The sequence below is a fragment of the Hylobates moloch genome, unplaced genomic scaffold (genome assembly GCF_009828535.3).
Source record: "Hylobates moloch isolate HMO894 unplaced genomic scaffold, HMol_V3 SCAFFOLD_10, whole genome shotgun sequence".
NCBI classification, from domain to species: Eukaryota; Metazoa; Chordata; class Mammalia; order Primates; family Hylobatidae; genus Hylobates; species Hylobates moloch.
Genome location: NW_026652285.1, coordinates 21,689,295 through 21,704,428, shown reverse-complemented (window position 1 = coordinate 21,704,428; position 15,134 = coordinate 21,689,295). Strand labels below are relative to the sequence as shown.

The window sequence follows — 15,134 nt, the reverse complement described above, 5'->3', positions numbered from 1 at the left end:
CTGTGGATGAGGCACGTGAGGTTGACTTTCAGGCAAGGAAAATGACTTGCCTGGGTCACATATACCTGGCAGGCAGAGCCAGACCTGGGATGCTCAGCACTGGCAGCCCAATGCTACTTCCAGTGCCCATGACTGCCATGCAGGGTAGGGGAGCTTCTGTGGGCCCAGCCAGGCCCAGCTCAGGGCCCTGCAAACCCCTGGCTGCTGCTGATGCCGTGCGCTTTAAGGAACTCTTCCTGTTGTCCATCAGATTCCAGGCCTGCCCCCAGGGCTAGAGCTACAAGATGCAGCCAACTCAGCACATGTGGACCTCTGGTGGGGAGAAAGAGCGCAACCCGAAAGGTCACTTAGCACAGAGCCTGGGCACACAGTAGGTATCAATAAAGATCGATGGAATGTTCTTTTTTTTTTTTTTTTTTTTTTTTGAGACGGAGTCTCGCTCTCTCACCCAGGCTGGAGTGCAGTGGCGAAATCTCGGCTTGCTGCGAGCCCCGCCTCCCGGGTTCACACCATTCTCCTGCCTCAGCCTCTCAGAGTAGCTGGGACTACAGGCGCCCGCCACCACGCCCGGCTAATTTTTTGTACTTTTAGTAGAGACGGGGTTTCACCGTGGTCTCGATCTCCTGACGTCGTGATCCGCCCGCCTCGGCCTCCCAAAGTGCTGGGATTACAAGCGTGAGCCACCGCGCCCGGCCAGTTCATGGTGAAAGTTGCTTCTAGTGTGCGCGTGCTCTGAGCCTCTGAGTGCTAAGAGAATGCCCAGCGAGTCCCACTTGGGCCATCTCGGAAGGCTTCCTGTAGGAGAGGGCCTTTGAGCTGAGCCTTCAAAGCTTGGCTGAATTTCCCCGAGGGTCCAGAAGAGAGCCACGGGCTGGTGTATCAGGCGGCGGAGTTGACACTCCCAGAAAGCAAGGTCTTCGAACTACAGGGTGCGCGCGGGCTCTCGCTTGTCTCCACCGTAGGGGGCCCTGCAGTACTCGCCAAGAGCGTAGAATTTGCCTAGTATTAGCCACGAGAGGGCGGGGTGGGGCGAGGCGGAGCAGGGCCGAGGTGGCGGAGTGGGGGGGAGCCGGAGAGCTTCATAAAGCCACAGCAAAGCGCCGCGACTCTAGTGACAGCGGCCCGCTGGAGAGGAAGCCCGAGAGCTGCCGCGCGCCTGCCGGACGAGGGCGTAGAAGCCAGGCGTCAGAGCCCGGGCTCCGGTGGGGTCCCCCACCCGGCCCTCGGGGCCCCCGCCCCCTGCCCCCTGCCCATTCCAGCCCACGCGACCCTCTCGCGCGCGGAGGGGCGGGTCCTCGACGGCTGCGGGAAGGTACCAGCCCGCCCCGGATGGGCATCGTGGAGCCGGGTTGCGGAGACATGCTGACGGGCACCGAGCCGATGCCGGAGAGCGACGAGGGCCGGGCGCCTGGCGCCGACCCACAGCACCGCTACTTCTACCCGGAGCCGGGCGCGCAGGACGCTGCCGAGCGTCGCGGGGGCGGCAGCCTGGGGTCTCCCTACCCGGGGGGCGCCTTGGTGCCCGCCCCGCCGAGCCGCTTCCTTGGAGCCTACGCCTACCCGCCGCGGCCCCAGGCGGCCGGCTTCCCCGGCGCGGGCGAGTCCTTCCCGCTGCCCGCGGGCGCCGAGGGCTACCAGCCGGGCGAGGGCTACGCCGCCCCGGACCCGCGCGCCGGGCTCTACCCGGGGCCGCGTGAGGACTACGCGCTACCCGCGGGGCTGGAGGTGTCGGGGAAACTGAGAGTCGCGCTCAACAACCACCTGTTGTGGTCCAAGTTTAATCAGCACCAGACAGAGATGATCATCACCAAGCAGGGACGGTGAGTGCGGCGCGCCGGCCCGCGGGGCCTCTGTGCCCCCGCCCGGAACAAGAACGTCTCGTCTGTTTTTCTGGCTCGACAATGCTTCTGACTCCCTGTCCCTCACTGCTTTGGCTTCAGCGTAGGGAGACAGGGGAACGGGGTTGTTGGAAGGACAGGGAAAGCTCCGGAGGGGCGTCTGTGCCCAGGCTGTTGCACCAACAGCCAGAGGACTCACAAGGGAGACGGGTGAGTGCGGGGCAGTGAGAAGTCACCTTGATTTAGGGGAAGGGTTACTGTGGCTTCATCCAGAATTGGTGTGCGCCCCTGCTGGTGTGCGCCCCTGCCTCTACTGTAGAGGAGTCGCAGCGGGCAGTGAAAGCCTGTGTTCTGGGCGGACAGGACGCCTGGGCCTCCTGTATGGGAAACTGGAGGGGAAGGGAGCCCCTTATCTCCGGGCCCCCTGCGCCCACCTCCCCCCGCTCCCTTGCTGCTGGTGTGATCAGGTCAGCTTTAGTGGTGGTGTTGGTGGTGGTGGTGGTGGTGGTGGTGTGTGTGTGTGTGTGTGTAGGGAGGGAGATTGGGATTTGGTGACATGGAGAAGCAGTCGCCAAGTTTCCTTTCCGGTCTTACTTTGAGATCATGTATCTGGTGTGTGTGTGTGTGTGTGTGTGTGTGTGTATGGGGGGTAGTGGCAGTAAAGCTTATAGGGGGCACAGATCCCTTCCAGGCACAAATGCCCACAGGCTGGGCAGATGAAGCTCACCCAGGGATCCAGCCTGGTGGCCAGCCCCACACTGCACCCTTAGAGGCTGGTCCAGTGAAAACCTTCCCCACACTCCTGTCCAGATATTCACCGGTTCAGCCTGGGGAAGTGGGGAAGGGGATTCCCATGGCTTCATGGCTCGGGATCCCTGAGCCCTGTGCGTGATGGAGAGAGTTTGGGGCTGAGGGTGCTGCTTCCGGATAGAGCCTCCTGTGCAAGGAAAGAAACAGAAACCTGCGACTTGTGTGGTATTTGTTTAGTAAGCAACCCCCGGAGTGGGCTGTGTCTGATGTGGGCTGTGTGCACCCACCCTTCCCAGTGAGGCCCATGTGAGCAGGGGATCAGCGAGGACCAGTGTGAAGGGGCTGTTGTCATTGGTGGACCTGGGATGCTGGGTCCGAGGTCCGAGAGGTGTGGATACCAAACGTGGGGCTTGGGGTGGAGGGGAGAGGGAGAAGGCCATGTTGGGCCCCAGGGGTTGGTATTCCATCTGGGCATTGCTGGAACATTCTTCCCTCCAGATGATTTTTGTGGGGTAGACTGGGACTGGGGAACCTGTTGCCAGCCACAACTGGCTTCAAGTTACCGAGCTGTTCCACTTTCCCTGGGATGAACCCAGGAAAGTTGGCGTGTTCTTTGATGGCTCAGCCTTCATCTCCTAAGCCTTCTGATAATTCCTCTCGGCTCCCCTCAACCTTAGTCACCCTTTGGGTGTACCCAGACACAGCCCAAGCTTCTGGTCCCAATGTGTCTGAATAGGAATGGACCCAGAAGATCCTGTCCCTCTCACTGCACAGACAGCGAAACAGGCCCAGAGACAGCAAGACACTCTTCCAAGGTCACACAACACACTCATTGCAGGCAGAGCTGGCACTAGAGCCCAGATGGTATTTGCCTGGGATTCTTTCTCTGGCCCCCTACGGCCACCAGTAAAAACAGCCACCCACGCTCTCCGAAGGCCCTGATGCATTCAGAGTGCTTTCACTTCCATTATTTCACTGTGCGTTAGGTAGGCCAAGCAGTCTCCCCATTTTACAGTTGAGGTCACTGAGTTGCAGGGACAGCTAGTGGCTTGTACTCCATCACACAGCAGACCAGAAGTGGGGCCTCTTAACCTTCCAGTCTGTTGTGTGGTCAGGAGGCCTTCCCACCCTGGGCCCTTGCTGGGGTCTCCCCACAGCCTCTGCCAGGCCTCTGCCTCCCCCTGCCAGTCTTGAGGGATGGGGTGGATGGAGCATCAGCCAGCACTTTAAGGAGTTGGCCAGTGCTAGGGGGCTGCCTCTCCACCTGTAGAGCCAGCTTCAGGGAGGCTGTAGAGCACTTCAGGGAGGCACTTGAGGGGATGATTCTCGAAGTGTGTATCACCATCTCTACTCCCATGGCCTCCTTTCCTTGGTGTTCCTGCTGAGTAATTCTCACTTGGCAAGTTTTTTTGTCCCCCTTTTAGATACATACACTTACATTTTTTTATTACGAAAAATTCCACTACATACAAACATGGACAGAAGAATGTAACAGACTTCCATCACCCAGCTTCCACAGTTGTCAATATGGGTCCAATCTTGTTTCTGCATCCTCACTTCGCTTCTTCTGTCTGCAACTATATTAGTAATATAGTAATTACTAAGTACATTCTAGATATTATTTTATCTCTGCACCTCTAAAAATGGCTTTTTAAAATGAATGCAATACCATTAGCAAACCTGAAAAGAATTTCCTAAATATCACCAAGCTTCTCTGATTGCTTCATAAATGTGTGTGTGTGTTTTACAGTCCTCACACTTTTTGTTCCATTCCAAGGGGCTCCATACGCGGGGTCCCTGTTGAAGGAGGCAGTGGCTCTTCACTGTTTCTTTTGGTGCTTTTTCTTGGATCAGGCTTCATAGGCCCCATGCTGACATGGAGGGGACAGAGGACACACAACCCCAATTCAGTCCCACCAGCCCCAGGTTACCTCCATACCTTCTCAGCTTGGGCTCTTGAGATCTGGGAAATCAGTAGCCATTTCCTCTCGAAACAGGCTTTTGGGCTCATAGTACAGCTTCCTTTCCGTCCTCCTGCTTTTGTGGGTTGGCCTATCCCTCCGTGGGTTCCAGTGACCCACTAGTCACACCACATCACCCATGACCTTCTTCCTTTTTGAAAGGTTCTCCCACCCCAGGCCCACCTACAGCCCATGGCTTTTTGCCTTGAGCTGACTCACGGCCGTCCCAGATTCTTCCTCTCCCATCCACCCTGGATCTATCCCTCGGTATTGACCAGCGCCAGTGGCACGCTCTTCCCAACGGGCAGAAATGGGGCAGGGCACAGGGGGTGATTCCTGGGTCCGGAGATTGATCAAGGCAGCTCAGATGGGGCTGAGAGAGGGGAACTGAGAACAAGACGATGGATTATCCCAATAGGAGACTTTGGTGTCTACGTTTGTGTCTGGAGATTTGGACAGCCTGATAATGCCCCACACAGGCTTGTGCGAGGGTTTCTGTGTGGCGGTGTGTGTGTGTTGCGAATGTGTTGGCGAGTATATAATAGTAGATGGTAGACATTCTCCGTAGAGGAAGAGAGAGGCCTGTGTCTCTGTGAGTGTGTGGGTGTGTATTAATTGCTGGCAATCCCCACTTTTCTGGGTGTGATTGGTTGATTATTATAATTAAGATAACTTTGGGTAGCTGTGTTGTGTTAAGCTCAATTTGCATTTGGATTTGTGCATGTGAAGATAGAGGTTGGTAAAACAACAATTTCAGTCCCACACTATCCTTGCTATCCTCACAGTCATTACAATTTTTTTCTTGTCTCCACTTTCCCAACTCCAAGAACTTTAATTTTTTTATTTGTAATATTTTTCATGGGCCAGGAAGTGGACCTGAACCTCCCACATAGATAACTTTAGTCGATAACTTTTTACATCTTTTTTTTTTTTTTTTTTTTTTTTTTTTTGAGATGGAGTCTCACTCTGTCCCCCAGGCTGGAGTGCAGTGGCTCGATCTTGGCTCACTGCAACCTGCACCTCCCGGGTTCAAGCGATTCTCCTGCCTCAGCCTCCCGAGTAGCTGGGATTACAGGCAGAAGCCACCAAGCCCAGCTAATTTATGTATTTTTAGTAGAGACGGGGTTTCGCCATGTTGGCCAGGCTGGTCCCAAACACCTGACTTCAAGTAATCCCCCACCTTGGCCTCTCAAAGTGCTGGGATTACAGGTGTGAGCCACGGCACCCGGCCCAACTTTTCAGAACTTAAAAATTTTTTTTAATTTGTTTTTTATGGAGACAGAATCTTACTTTGTTGCCCAGGCTGGTCTCAAATCCCTGATCTCAAGCAATCCTCCCGCCTCAGCCTCCCAAAGTGCTGGGATTACAGGCATGAGCCATTGTGCCCAACTAAAAAAATTTTTTTTAGGCTTAAGCATGCTTAACTGGTTTCATTTCTCTTGGGGCAAGTGAAAACAACTTTAATTAGAAATTTTTTTTTTTAATGAGACAGGGTCTTGCTCTGTCACCCATGCTGGAGTGCAGTGGTGTGATTATGCCTCACTGCAGCCTCAACCTCCTGGGTTCAAGCAATCCTCCCATCCAGCCTCCTGAGAAACTGAGACTATAGGCGCACACCACCATGTCTGGCTAATTGTTTCTATTTTTTGTAGAGATGGGGTCTCACTATGTTGCCCAGGCTGCAGCTTTGCTTTTTGTCTGGCTGTTTGCCAGTGGCCATCTGAGTCTATTAAGTGGATCTGAGGTTGGTAAGACGAGGAGGTCCCTTGATGCCCAAGCACATTTTGTACTTTCGTAGGTACAACACATTGCCAGAATACCCTCCCAAAAGGTGCTACCAATTTACACCCACACCAATAGTCTATGAGAGGACCCATTTTCCCATAGCCTCATCAGCAGTAGATATTATCACTTTTTTTTTTTTTTTGAGACAGAGTCTCGTTCTGTTGCCCAGGCTGAAGTGCAGTGGCATGATCTCTGCTCACTGCAACCTCCGCCTCCCAGGTTCAAGCGATTCTCCCACCTCAGCCTCTCGAGTAGCTGGGATTACAGGCGTGCACCACCACGTCCAGCTAATTTTTGTATTTTTAATAGAGATGGGGTTTCACCATGTTATCCAGGCTGGTCTCGAACTCCTGACCTCAGGTAATCCACCTGCCTCGGCCTCCCAAAGTGCTGAGATTACAGGCGTGAGCCACCACGCCAGGCCAATATTATCAATTTTTAAACATTCACCAATACGACTGAGAAGAACTATCTATCTCCTTGCTATTTTAACTTGCACTTAATTACAGTGAAGCAGAGTCTGTGCCAGGAGCTCTGAATCTGGGAGAGGTATGACGACCCTGTGAACCATCCCAAGGCTACTTAGTTCTTAGGGCCAGCAGAGGAATTTGGGGTCTTGGACCCTGTCTTATGAGGGTGGGATGGTAAGTGATTTTTTAGGGAGGCTCAATTTGGCACCAGACCCATCACCACTCTCGGTTCCTTCCCAGCAAAGTGTCATGTAAATCAGGGGCTATTTTGGGATTCCAGCTGGTGGTGATTCTAGACTTTTAGGGAGAAACCTAGATCTCCTTTCTCTTCTCCCTTTTCCCCAGCCTCTTCCTGTGTCTCCTCCATTTCCCTCTACTAGTGATAAAAACAGGATGAGCTGGGCATGGTGGTGAGCACCTATAACCCCACTCGGGTGACCCGGGAGGCCAAGGCAGGAGGATTGCCTGTGCCCAGGCATTTGAGTAGAGCCTGGGCAGCATAGCAAGACTCCATCTCTTAAAAAAAAATCAGTATGGCCTGGGCGCAGTGGCTCACCCCTGTAATCCCAGCACTTTGGGAGGTCGAGGCCAGTGGATCACCTGAGATCAGGAGTTCGAGACCAGCTTGGTCAACATGGTGAAACCCCGTCTCTACTAAAAAGTACAAAAATTAGCCAGGCGTGGTGGTGGGTGCCTGTGGTCCCAGCTACTGGGGAGGCTGAGGCAGGAGAATAATGGCGTGAACCTTGGAGGCAGAGCTTGCAGTGAGCCAAGATCGCGCCATTGCACTTCAGCCTGGGCAACAGAGCGAGACTCTGTCTCAAAAAAAAAAAAAAAGAATTAGCCAGGCGCAGTGTTGGGCGCCTGTATTCAAGGAGAATCTCTTGAACTTGGGAGGCAGAGGTTGCAGTGAGCCGAGATCACACCACTGCACTCCAGCCTAGGGGACAGAGCGAGACTCTGTCTAAAAAAAAAAAGAAAAAAAAAAGAAAAAAATTAATATGAAGAAATGGGGACCACAGGCCACAGCATGCACTCTGCAGTCAGAAGACCTCACCTCTGCTCTCCCACCAAGAACTGTCACCAAACCTCTCGGAGCATCAGTTTCTTCAAATATAAAATTGGAAATACATTTTATGTTTTTTTTTTTTTTTTTTTTGAGACGGAGTCTCACACTGTTGCCCAGGCTGGAGTGCAGTGGCGCCATCTTGGGTCACTGCAACCTTCGCCTCCCAGGTTCAAGCGATTCTCCTTGCCTCAGCCTCCAAAGTAGCTGGGACTACAGGCACCCGCCACCACGCCCGGCTAATTTTTTGTATTTTTAGTAGAGACGGGGTTTCACTATGTTGGCCAGGCTGGTCTCGAACTCCTGAGCTCAGGCAATCCACCCTCCTCGGCCTCCCAAAGTGCTGGGATTACAAGTGTGAGCCACTGTGCTGGGCCATCTTTCGAACTTTTTAACAGCTTTCAGAGGAAAGATGGACAGGAGTTAGACTCTCCATTTACATGTGAAGAAACTGAGATTTGGGCCAGGCGCAGTGGCCCATGTCTATAATCCCAGCACTTTGGGAAGCTGAGGTGGGTGGATCACTTGAGGTCAGGAGTTCGAGACCAGCTTGGCCAACGTGAAACTCCGTCTCTACTAAAAATATAAAAATTAGCCGGGTGTGGTGGCACATGCCTGTAGTCCCAGCTCTTGGGAGGCTGAGGCAGGAGAATCACTTGAACCTGGAATGTGGAGGTTAGAGTGAGCTGAGATCGCGCCACTGCACTCCAGCCTGGGTGACAGAGCAAAACTCCATTTCAAAAAGAAACTGAGATTTGGTTTAAGAATTAACTTATCCAGGGTCATAGGGTAGTAATCTATTTTTCTCAACTCAGGAAAGTCAGGGGAAGACAGGCGTGTGACAGCACCCTTCTAGGACACCTTCCCAAGGTTGTTAGGTAAGTTGTCCTGGGGACCTCTGGGGATTCGAAGTCCCTCAAAAAGAGTTCATAGGCCCCTGGAACCCTCCCTCCTCCAGGTTTCCTGACTCACTGATAGGTCCCTTTTTCCCCATCCTTCAGGGCTTCTCATGAGAGGAGGGGGAAGTGTGTGGAAATGAAAAGTAATTCTGATGAGGATTAGCTTCTGCCATTCTGAAAACTCTGCGCTTCCTGCTTGTGTTAGAAGAGAAAGGCTAAGCCATTGGAGCTGGTGATGGAACTGGTGCTGGTTGAGGTGGTGGTTGTGATGGTGCTGCTGGTGGTGGTTGTGATGGTGAAGGTGGTGGCTGTAGATGGTGGTGTCCGTGCTGGTGCTGGTGGAGATCGTGGTTATCGTGATGGTAGTTGTGATGGTGGAGGGGGCGGTTATAGTGACGGTGGTTGTGATGGTGGTGATGGATGGTTACAGTGCTGCTGGTGGTGATGGTGCTGGTTGTAGTGGTGGTGGTGACGGGGATAGTGAAGGTGTTAGTGGTGGAGATGGTGATGGTAGAAGAGTGCTTCTTTTCTGAATCTGTTACTCTGGCATGATAGCAGAATCATACAGCATCCCACCCCCTAACTTCCTCTACTTTTCCTGGAAACAAGGACTTTGAACATGAGCCCCGTGTTCAATAGAGCCTTCTTTCAGGTGGGTGGGAAGCTCCCTGTTCAACTAGGATGTGTGCAACTTCTCTGAAGGCTGAGGGCAGGCTATACCGCAGGCGGCAGACCCAGGAGCATGGGAGAGGAAGGGCCTGTGAGTGGGTGTCATGGGGCTGGGAGTGTGTTAGCACTGTGAGAGCCACGGCAGAGAGGGTGGCTGAGGAACTGGGGCGTGAGGAACTGCCTGTGGAGAGCTGGCTGGTGCCCCCTCCTAGGAAGCAGCTAAGGTTAGAGACAGGGGTGTGCAGGTAGATGTCGAGCAACTGACCCTCCGAAAGAACATTTTTTAAAACTCTGATTTGTAGCGTTTGCTGATCCCCGTGGTGTAAATACTCCTGCTATGGATGATTTCAAGCGACTCATGTGAGTCACTGAACGCAGAGCTGGGAAGAGATGCACAGTGCGCTGTGATTTAGTACCTCCTCCATGCAGCTGCAATAGCCGGAAGTAACCTCGACAGCGCAGACAATAGTAAAACGTAAAATAACTGGGCAGTGATGATTTTTTAGTTTTTACTACTTTGTTTTTTTGTTTTTGTTTTCGTTTTGAGATGGAGTCTCACTCTTGTCATCCAGGCCGGAGTGCAGTGGCACGATCTCAGCTCACTGTAACCTCAGCCTCCTGGGTTCAAGCCGTTCTCCTGCCTCAGCCTCCTGAGTAGCTAGGATCACAGGCACCTGCCACCACACCCAGCTATTTTCTGTTGTTGTTGTCCTTTTTAGTAGAGACAGAGTTTCGCCACGTTGGCCAGGCTGGTTTCGAACTCTGACTTCAGGTGATCCACCCGCCTCGGCCTCTCAAAGTGCTGGGATTACAGACATGAGCCATGGTGCCCGGCCTACTTTGACTGTTAATATGTCTTGAGTTGCAAGTTTATATAATTTAATTTTTAATTATGGCTGTGTTTAACCACTGGCTGGCAAACTCCCTAAACACCTTCCAGCTGGTTCTTGTGAGTGGGAGGAAGCCGGCTACAGCACACCACTGATGCCTGGGCACTGTTGCAGGGGAGACTGGCTGTCGAGCTGGAGCTGATGGGTGCTGGGGGCTTTCTCTCTTCTCTCTAGGCGGATGTTCCCATTCCTGTCATTTACTGTGGCCGGGCTGGAGCCCACCAGCCACTACAGGATGTTTGTGGACGTGGTCTTGGTGGACCAGCACCACTGGCGGTACCAGAGCGGCAAGTGGGTGCAGTGTGGAAAGGCCGAGGGCAGCATGCCAGGTGCGCGCGCCCCTGGGAGCGGTGGGCTCTGTTTCGTTGGGACTGGGCGCCCCCTGGTGGGCCCACCAAGCCCCTACCCCTAATTCCTAGACCTTTAACCCCCCTCCCGCTCCATCCCAAGCCATTGCATCCCACCTCTTTCTGGCTTCCTGCTTTGCTCTAGACTGTCCTCTGCTGAGTCCTCTGACCTTCCCTGCCTGGTCCTCCCTCCGCGTCCTTCCTTACGTCCCTCTCGGGACAGGCAAAGCCCTACATCACCAGGGTTCTGTCCCGGGGGCTGCATGTCAAAGAGGTGAACTGTCCACAGGAAACCGCCTGTACGTCCACCCAGATTCCCCCAACACGGGAGCACATTGGATGCGCCAGGAAGTTTCATTTGGGAAACTAAAGCTCACAAACAACAAGGGGGCGTCCAACAATGTGACCCAGGTAGGACCTGCTCTTCAAAAGGTAGCCTCGCCCTGCGCCCCACCCTGGGTCTGAGACCTCCAAGGCCACAAGGGTCCTGCGGGGCCAGTTTGGTTCATTTTTTCTTCCTTCCTAAAGCAAGGAAGGTTCGTTTTTCTTCTGTCCTAAAGGAAGGGTCATTTTTCTTCCTTCCTAAACTCTGGCTGTTTCTCACCCACCTTGGGAGGAAGATGAGATGGGATGAAGCTGAATCTTGGACAGGGGTCATATTCAGGCCACACAGGCCAACCCAGCCTCAGGGTTGCTTCACCAAATCATGGGTTGCCATTGCTTCAGCACCATGAAAGGCACAGAGTTGGCCCCGTGGTCCCAGGAAATAGATGCCGAGTTTCTCTAGGTTGAACAATCCTGTTAAAAGTGCCCTTGCTGGCTGGGTGCGGTGGCTCACGCCAATAATTCTAGCACTTTGGGAGGCCAAGGCGGGTGGATCACGAGGTCAGGAGTTCAAGACCAGCCTGGCCAAGGTGATGAAACCCTGTCTCTACTAAAAATACAAAAATTAGCTCAGCGTGGTGGCAGGTGCCTGTAATCCCAGCTACTCAGGAGGCGGAGGCAGGAGAATTGCTTGAACCCGGGAGGCAGAGGTTGCAGTAGGCTGAGATCGTGCCACTGCACTCCAGCCTGGATGACAGAGTGAGACCTTGTCTCAAAAAAAAAAAAAAAAGAAAAGAAAAAAAAGTGCCCTTGCCCTAAAAGCCCTGTTTGTGCTGATACCTTGGTCTCCATTGACATCTGGAGGTAGAAGAGGGGGCAAGAGGCTAGAACTGGTGCCCCAAAGAGTCCGGACACTGGAGTTGGAAAGCTTGGGGGAAGTTACATGGTGGCAGGGCAGGGGAATGGACAGGATGACCTCAGGGTGCTTGCTAGCCTCATGTGGGGCCAGCTGTTGGTGTGGGTGATGGGATCCTCGAAATCCCTCCTCCCCACCCCGACAACCGTCCCGCTCTGTCTACAGATGATTGTGCTCCAGTCCCTCCATAAGTACCAGCCCCGGCTGCATATTGTTGAGGTGAACGACGGAGAGCCAGAAGCAGCCTGCAACGCTTCCAACACGCATATCTTTACTTTCCAAGAAACCCAGTTCATTGCCGTGACTGCCTACCAGAATGCCGAGGTGAGGGCTGCCTGAGCCCCGTGGGGAGGAGGGCAGAGTGGGGCCCACTGTCTTCCTTGGGAGGGATTTGGAAAGTTCCCGAGCCCCAGACTCAGGACTCAGGTGACTCTATTTCCCTTCTCTCTAGATTACTCAGCTGAAAATTGATAATAACCCCTTTGCCAAAGGATTCCGGGAGAACTTTGAGTCGTAAGTGCCACTGGGTTCAACTCAGCTTTGGTCCCTACTGAGACACATCCTCTCCCTGCCCCTGAAAACAGGAGGGTGGGGGACAGGTGCTAGAGGTGGGCAGTCCAGGGAAGGAGGGTCAGAGAAGGAATGTGTGAAACAGGTAGGCTCACAGGTGACTGGTTCTGCTTGTGACTCGTTTTCTTGCCTTCTATTTTTTTCTAGCATGTACACATCTGTTGACACCAGCATCCCCTCCCCGCCTGGACCCAACTGTCAATTCCTTGGGGGAGATCACTACTCTTCTCTCCTACCCAACCAGTATCCTGTTCCCAGCCGCTTCTACCCCGACCTTCCTGGCCAGGCGAAGGATGTGGTTCCCCAGGCTTACTGGCTGGGGGCCCCCCGGGACCACAGCTATGAGGCTGAGTTTCGAGCAGTCAGCATGAAGCCTGCATTCCTGCCCTCTGCCCCTGGGCCCACCATGCCCTACTACCGAGGCCAAGAGGTCCTGGCACCCGGAGCTGGCTGGCCTGTGGCACCCCAGTACCCTCCCAAGATGGGCCCGGCCAGCTGGTTCCGCCCCATGCGGACTCTGCCCATGGAACCCGGCCCTGGAGGCTCAGAGGGACGGGGACCAGAGGACCAGGGTCCCCCCTTGGTGTGGACTGAGATCGCCCCCATCCGGCCGGAATCCAGTGATTCAGGACTGGGAGAAGGAGACTCTAAGAGGAGGCGCGTGTCCCCCTATCCTTCCAGTGGTGACAGCTCCTCCCCTGCTGGGGCCCCTTCTCCTTTTGATAAGGAAGCTGAAGGCCAGTTTTATAACTATTTTCCCAACTGAGCAGATGACATGATGAAAGGAACAGAAACAGTGTTATTAGGTTGGAGGACGCCAACTAATTTGGGAAATGGATGAAGGACTAAGAAGGCCCCCACTCCCTCTGGTCCTTCTCTGTTTAGTAGTTGGTTGGGGAAGTGGGGCTCAAGAAGGATTTTGGGGTTCACCAGATACTTCCTGGCCCACGATGAGACCTGAGAGGGATGTCCCCTTGCCCCATCCTCTGCCCTAACTACAGTCGTTTACCTGGTGCTGCATCTTGCTTTTGGTTTCCAGCTGGAGAAAAGAAGACGAGAAACTCTTGGACATGAAGGAGCTTTTTGCATCTAGGGGGTGGGAGGGGTCAGGTGTGGGACACGGGAGCAGGAGACTCCACTTTCTTCCTTTGTACAGTAACTTTCAACCTTTTTGTTGGCGTGTGTGTTAATCCCTGATCCAAAAAGAACAAATACACATATTTTATAACCATCAGCCAGCCAGGGTCAGGGAAAGGACTCACCTGACTTTGGGCAGCTGGCCTGGGCTCCCCCTGCTCAAACACAGTGGAGATCAGAGAAAAGGGGCTGGAAAGGGGGGAATGGCGCACATCTCAAGAAGCAAGATATTGTTTGTGGTGGTTGTGTGTGGGTGTGTGTTTTTTCTTTTTCTTTCTTTTTATTTTTTTGAATGGGGGAGGCTATTTATTGTACAGAGAGTGGTGTCTGGATATATTCCTTTTGTCTTCATCACTTTCTGAAAATAAACATAAAACTGTTGAATGTGCCTGCCTCAGTGCCAGCATGGGGGGGACATGGATGGGGACTCAGTTGGGGTTGTACCCAAGCTGGTGTACCCAAGGTGTTCTGTCGGCTTTCATTTATGGGGAACCTGCTAAAACCCTGAAATGACTCCAGCTGAGTTACAGCAAGGCCACATGTCCTACCTTCAGCACTCAGGGGGATGGTTGATGCTACCTCTTAAGGCATCTTGGGACGGACAGAGAAGAATCCCTTGCCCTGTGTGCACCCTGACCTTGAAAGGAGGGGTGTGAGGGCAAGGCCAAGGGCTGGACTGGAAGCAGGGGTGCAGGGTGCTGTGAGGGGGTGGCACTTGATTGCTCTTTGCATTTCTAGCAGCCCTCCACCTTTATCTCTAGGGTTATTCAAGGATTAAAGAAATAAATATAAAATGAGCCATGTGAAGTGACCATTTTTGTAGGTCAAAAAGCCAAATATTAGCAATTTTATGTGACTCAAGCTAATACATGTAAAGGGTTTAAGAACATTGCCTGACAAACAGTAAGCACTCACTGTGTAAGCTATTGTTACCAACAGTTTCTAGCTGTTTCTGTCTCTCTGTCTTTTTATACACACACTGAATTGTGTTTGTAAAATAATACATACTTTTTTTTTTTTTTTTTTGAGACAGGGTTTTGCTCTTGTTGCCCAGGCTGAAGTACAATGGTGCGATCTCGGCTCACTGAAACCTTCGCCTCCCAGGTTCAAGCGATTCTCCTGCCTCACCCTCCTGAGTAGCTGGGATTACAGATGTGCACTACCATGCCTGGCTAATTTTTGTATTTTTAGTAGAGACGGGGTTTCGCCATGTTGGCCAGGCTGGTCTCGAACACCTGACGTCAGGTGATCTACCCACCTTGGCTTCCCAAAGTGCTGGGATTACAGGCGTGAGCCACCACACTTGGCCTATACATGCTTCTTTTAAATAATTCAAGCAATGAAGAAAAGTATAAAGACAACAATAAATTATCTCAAATCTTACCCATCAAGAATTATCATTAACATTAGATGGGTTAGATAGACAGAAATAGTTTTATAAAATTGGAACCATACTGAAAATGCTTTTTCTTAATGAAAATGGTTAAATGTATCTTATAGAATTTAGTCACA

The 15,134-nt window shown here is 52.7% G+C and overlaps 1 protein-coding gene across 1 annotated transcript; it reads left to right on the top strand.

Moving 5' to 3' along the window:
• The first annotated feature begins 1,110 nt into the window (after window positions 1-1,110).
• Window positions 1,111-14,006, top strand: TBX21 (T-box transcription factor 21). The gene is made up of 6 exons (XM_032162610.2): window positions 1,111-1,820; window positions 10,503-10,657; window positions 10,965-11,086; window positions 12,081-12,239; window positions 12,367-12,428; window positions 12,633-14,006. Exons 1-6 carry the CDS (start codon window positions 1,330-1,332, stop codon window positions 13,249-13,251), a joined length of 1,608 nt encoding a protein of 535 aa, XP_032018501.1. The 5' UTR covers window positions 1,111-1,329; the 3' UTR covers window positions 13,252-14,006.
• Window positions 14,007-15,134: the final 1,128 nt, after the last annotated feature.